At 39.6% G+C, this 6,000-nt stretch overlaps 1 protein-coding gene across 2 annotated transcripts in view; it reads right to left on the bottom strand.

Annotated features, from left to right (window-relative positions):
• The window catches only part of LOC105984369 (selenoprotein O-like), a 42,930-nt gene that overhangs the window by 7,797 nt on the left and 29,133 nt on the right, over nt 1–6,000 (bottom strand). For both annotated transcript variants that reach the window (XM_013014548.1, XM_013014549.1), the window contains exons 16-18: nt 4,881–4,960; nt 3,134–3,177; nt 1,890–1,969 (exon numbers count right to left, since the gene is read on the bottom strand). In XM_013014548.1, coding sequence (XP_012870002.1) covers nt 1,890–1,969; nt 3,134–3,177; nt 4,881–4,960 — 204 coding nt within the window. The remainder of the gene's footprint in view (nt 1–1,889; nt 1,970–3,133; nt 3,178–4,880; nt 4,961–6,000) is intronic.

The following is a 6,000-nucleotide window of genomic DNA, read 5'->3' as shown; positions in this document are numbered from 1 at the left end:
TCAGGAGGCTGAGATCTGAGGGACACAGTTTCAAGCCAGCCCAGGAAGGAAGGTTCATGGGACTCTTATCTCCACTTAACCAGCAAAAAGCTGGAAATGGAGCTGTTGCTCAAAGTGGTAGAGCACTAGCCTTGAGCAAAAGAAGCTCAGGATAGTGCCCAGGCCCTGAGATTTAGCCCCTAGAACGAGACCAAAAAAAAAAAAAAGAAAGAGAGAAATCCCTGCACAACCCCCAGTAAGCAATATATTATTACTCACATATAATTTGGGAGATGGAAAGGAAGGAAATGCAACCTTTATAATAAATATAACAATTTATAACAAATGCTGCTTAGTCTCCCCAGCTTAGAAGAATTTATTTAATTCTAATTGTTGGGCTGTCTCCTCTCCCTTTGTTTCTCCTTTGTGCTATGAAAAGATTCCATCTAAAAATACTGCATTTTTCTGAAAAGGAAAAATCTATAACTTGTCAAGCTCATTCAACTACTGAAATAAACAGCTGCTGCAAGTTCTAAATTAGAAGTAGCAAAAATCGCTTCCCTCACATGCCAGCTCTGATCATTTGATAGTGCCTGGACAGTGTGGACCCTGCGCCTGATTTGAGCCTTTGAAGTTCCAGACAGAGAGAGCGCATGTGTCATGGTCCTCAATGCAGTCTGTCCCAAATGCAGGACAGGAAAAGCAGTGGCACAGTGCCAAAGCCATTCTTGTTCTTAAAAAAAAAGGCATTTAAAGGGTTTTGTGCCAGTTCTAGGGCTTGAACTCAGGACCTCTACTTTCCCTTGGCTTTTTTGCTTGTGACCAGCACTCTACTACTTGAACCACATCTCCAGTTCCAGCTTTAGTAAGAGCCTCTTAGATTTGTCTTCCTGGGCTGGCTCTGAAATATGGTACTCAGATCTCAGACTCCTGAGCAGCTAGTATTATAAGCTATGAACTATTGGCATCCAGGATTTTTATTTTTGAGCTGCTGGGGGTGGAGTCTTGTGTATGTCAAACAAGCATTCTAACTCTGAGCAAAAACCTCATTGAAATAATTGTACATTGAAATAATTAACTATGAAAGATGTGACCATATATGCAGAATAATGCAATGAGCACCTGTGTGTCCTCATTCTGCTTCAGATAGGAAATACGGTTGGAGTCATACTGCATATTGGTGAAATGATTTTGAATGCTTTATCCTGTTTATACAAAACTAGCTTACTGGCTTGTTTTGCCTTGCATTTTATTATGTGAGATTCATTCACACTGATGCCTGTAGACTTCGATTGTTCATCTTCTTTGCTGTCACAAGGAATTTATGATGGGCCCAGGTTGGCAGTATCACAGCAAAAGCAAATGCTAATTCTAACCTGGTGGAAATGAATGCTAATCATCTATAAAGAACCATACTCTCAACTCAGGCATGGCTAGATTCCAAAGACTGAAATCCAAATACCAAAACACAAATAATAAACAGCAGAATCAGCCTCTTAGAAGTTCAAATAATGTATGCATAGGAAGGTTTTTGTAGAGAATAAATATTTAAAACTTTACGCCAGGTGCCACTGGCTTACACCTGTAACCCTAACAACTCAGGAGGCTGAGATCTGAGGGTCATAGTTCAAAGCCAGCTCAGGCAGAAAAGTCAGAGAGACTCTTCATTTCAATTAACCACAAAAATGCCAGAGTAGAGGTTTGGCTCAAGATGTAGAGTCCCAGCTGTGAGAGAAAAGGCCAAGTGAGAATTCAAGGTCTTGTGTTCAAGCCTTGGGACTGTTATACACTCACACACACATTCACACACACACACACACACACACACACACACACACACAATTAAGCATATTTAAAATACAATATGTTCTACATTAATAAAAATCAGTGAGAAACATTAACAATCTTACCTCTGAGAAATCATTTCTTTCTGCTTTCTGGATAGCAGATTCAGCCATCCAGTTTTTCAGCACATATCTGGGGTTAACAGCTGAAACCAAGAAGGACATCTTAGAACAATAAATCACTGAATCAACCCTAGCCAAATGCAATTAGTTCATCTTTTAAAACTTTGCTTGAAGGTTCCTAAAAGAAAGATTAATTTCAAATGTTTAAAACAATGTTGTGTATTTATTACTCTGGAACAGAACAATAGTTTGGGAACATTTTGATCAATATGTTCTGTTCTATTTTGGGGTTTTCGTCATTAATCTGGTTTACTTCACTATGTTAGTTGAAAATGAAGCAGATAATTCACCTGAATTAAGCCCAGTAGAGAAGATGGAGGGTGAAACAAATAACCAAATAAAAATAGGTGCTGCCTTTATTTATCTGCAGCACAGAATAAAAACTTGTCACGAACTTCTGCAGACTGTATGTGCTGCCCAAGAATAAGCAGGAGGGCCATATGACAAAATACATTATAAATCTGAATTTCTGACAGTAATGTGTATTTTATATTTAAAAATTATTGTAATAAACTAGGTACCAATGGCTCACACCTATAATCCTAACTACTCAGGAGGCTGAGATCTGAAGATCACAGTTTGAAGCCAACCTGGGCAGAAAAGTCCATGAGATTCTTATCTCCTGTTAACCAGCAAAAAGCCAGAAGTGGTGCTGTGGCTCAGTGGTAGAGTGCCAACCTTGAAAGAAAAAGCTAAGTTAGAGCTTCTAGCCCTGAGTTCAAGTACAGTACCAAGACACACACAGACATCTAAGCACTGTGTCTCTATTTGAAGTCTTTTCTGAAACTATTTTTTTACCTATCTTTATTAGATGTGTATTAGGGTCCAGACATTATAACAAGATTCTTTACACATATATGCATGTTCATCATTACATCCTTGTAAAATATTACCAGTTTGGTATAGCTATGAGTCATCAGATGGGGAGAGTGAAATATCTTTCAGACCAGACAGCTAAAAAGTAGCAGAGATGGAATTTAATAGTCTAGATTACAAAACTCATGTTCTCTCCACCGGTTTCCCCATCTCTCCATGATCTTTTTTTTTTTCTCTTGTGTTTGTAGCCCAAGCTACCAGACTGGCCCTGAACTCGAATTCTCCTGCCTTAGTCTTTCTTGTGTTCAGATTACAAATGTTGCTTTTATATACTAATCTTTAAAGTTGTTAAATTCAAAAGGAATACTTACTTGTCATTCTTTTCCTTCTTTCAGAATCTGTGTCATTCATATTACTAAAAAAATGAATAAAACAAAGGGCAAAGTTAACCATCACCCCCTGAAATTACATTTTTCAAACAGGAAGATATATCACATGATAAGTATTGACAAAAAATATACTAAGGACTGTGCAAGGTGGTGCAGGTCTCAGCTACTTGGAATATATAAACAGAAGATTATGTCTCAAGGTTAGCTCAGGCAAGCATTAGCAATATGCTCAGTCTTAAAAAAAATCAGGTGTGTGGGGCTGGGAAGGTGGCTCAGTGGTAGAGCACTTGCCTTGCATGCATGAGGCCCTGGGTTCGATTCCTTAGCACCACATAAGCAAAAAGAAAAAAGCTGGAAGTGGCGCTGTGGCTCAAATGGTAGAGTGCTAGCCTTGAGCTGAAGAGCTGAGGGACAGCACCCAGGCCCAGAGTTCAGGTCCCACAACCGGACCCTCAAAAAAAAAAAATCAGGTGTGGTGATTCATACCTGTAATCTCAGTTACTCAGAGGTAACATGATTGCTCTTTGACTCTGAACAGAACAAAAGTTTAAGAGCCTGTCAAAAGCAAACTAAAGCAAAACAAGATGAGGGTGTGACTCAAGTAGTTGAGCCAAGACAAAATGCAAGGCCTTGCGTTTAAACCCAGAACAACAACAACAAATCACATCAAGTCAGTATTTGAAAGAGATGGGAAAGAAGGAAAGAAGACATAGTGAAATATATTTATTTGAGTAGTTATTAAGTCTGATTAAACAATTTATAAGAGCCTTCCTTACTTAGTTATTTTACACAAAAAATCTAAGCTTCTTTTAACCAATTAAAAAACATTTTGTCTAAAAAAGTCTAAGTTGGGTTGGGAGGGTTGGGGAGAATTATTAAAGGGGTGATATTGATCAAGATACATTGTACTGTTTGTTGAATCATTACCCCTTTGTCCAACTACCTAAAGATAATACAAATAGTTTAATGTAACTTACCTGATACCTTTCCTAGGCTTAAACATAGTTTTCTGGACATAATTTAACTTGTTACCCTGCTCAGGACTCTCTTTAACTAGTTTTGGTGCCAGTCCTGGGCCTTGAACTCAGGGTCTAGGCACTATCCCTGAGCTCTTCTGCTCAAGCCTGGGGCTCTGCCACTTGAGCCATAGCTCTACTTCCAGCTTTTTTTTTTCCTTTTTGGAGATAGGAATGGTTAACTGGATAAGAGTCTCACAGACTTTCCTATTCAGACTGACTTCAAACCATGATCTGCAGATCTCAGCCTCCTGAGTAGCTAGGATTACAATCATAGAGCCACTGGCAGTCCTCAGCAGTCATTAATCTGTGAAGGGCTGTTTGCTTCAGAACATGCTGTGGTCCTGGCTCTCCATCCTCCCTTCAACTATCAGTACCTCCAGCAGCTTTACTCTTTCACATTAGTTGCTTCTGACTCATTGTGAATCAAGAAACAAAGTGACTTCCTGCAATTGCATCAGATGTGACACTAAGTAATCGTCAAAGGCCCTCCTGTAGAGCTTCAGAGCAAGGGCTCTAGAAGCATGTAGAGCCATGTGATCAGAGCTGAGGGGACAGGTGAATATTCTGCACACGTGAAATATTATCATAGATGCTTCATCCAGCAAAGAGTACCCAGGGGTGGAAAAGAAATGCTGAAAACTGGGAAGGCAGAGAGATAACTTGCAGGATAGTATATCACATACTTCTAGGGAGTGATTACATGACATTACCTCTTCAGTCTCAGAAGGTACTGGGATACCCAGGTCGGAAAAAGTTCATGCTCCGATACTCTCTTCAATGCCCAGAATTGCTACATGACAAAACAGCAATACATTGCTTATGCTAGTAATTGTTCAATTTCTCTTAATTTCATGTTCCTTTATATCTTTAGATTCTTCAATAATAACTTTGCCAGACTCTGTAGAATACAAGTTGAAGTAGAAGTAACATAAAAAAGAATATGTTTTCTTTATCATTCACTTTAAAATGTTAATTTGTAGAAATCCATTCAATGGGATGATTTATTTTGTAGTTTTTTAGATTTATCCTTATGTAGTTGTACAAAGGAACTGCTATTTAATAAAGCAGTTCATAAATACAATATGTCTTGATCTATATCACCCCTTTCAACATTCTCATTCATCCTTCCCCTACCAATCTCTTCCCTCACCCTTAAGAGAGAGAAATGGAAATTAAAAGGTTGGGTGCCTGTAATCCTAGCTCTCAGGAAGCTGAGATCTGAGGATTTCCCTTCAAAGCCAGCCTGACACAAAAGTCCATGAGACTATTATCTCCAATTAATCACCAAAAAGCCAGAAATGGAACTGTGGCTCGTGGTGGAGTGCTGGTCTTGAGAAGAAGAAAAAATAATAAAAGCTCAGGGACAGTGCCCAAGCCCTGAGTTCAAGCCATAGGATTGGCATGCATGCATGCGTGCACACACACATGCGTGCACGCACACACACGCACACTCACAAACAGGCTTTTCAGATGATATACTTGGATCATCATCATTATGCACCTATAGAGCAAAAACATAATTATTCAAGTACCTTGGCAATGTGTAGAGTATAATAGTCTTTTTTTTTTGGGGGGGGGGTGGTCCGGACCTGGGCCTGAACTCTGGGCCTGGGCGCTGTCCCTCAGCTCTTCAGCTCAAGGCTAGCGCTCTACCACTTGAGCCACAGCACCACTCCGGCTTTTTTCTTTTTGCTTATGTGGTGCTGAGGAATCGAACCCAGGGCCTCAGGCATGCAAGGCAAGCGCTCTACCACTGAGCCATCTTCCCAGCCCCAACTATAATAGTCTTATGATTCTGGTGTCATTTTTTAAATGAAGTTGGATCTTCCA

The sequence above is a fragment of the Dipodomys ordii genome, unplaced genomic scaffold, assembly GCF_000151885.1.
Source record: "Dipodomys ordii isolate 6190 unplaced genomic scaffold, Dord_2.0 Scaffold24, whole genome shotgun sequence".
NCBI lineage: Eukaryota > Metazoa > Chordata > Mammalia > Rodentia > Heteromyidae > Dipodomys > Dipodomys ordii.
This window is presented reverse-complemented; position numbering and strand designations above follow the sequence as displayed.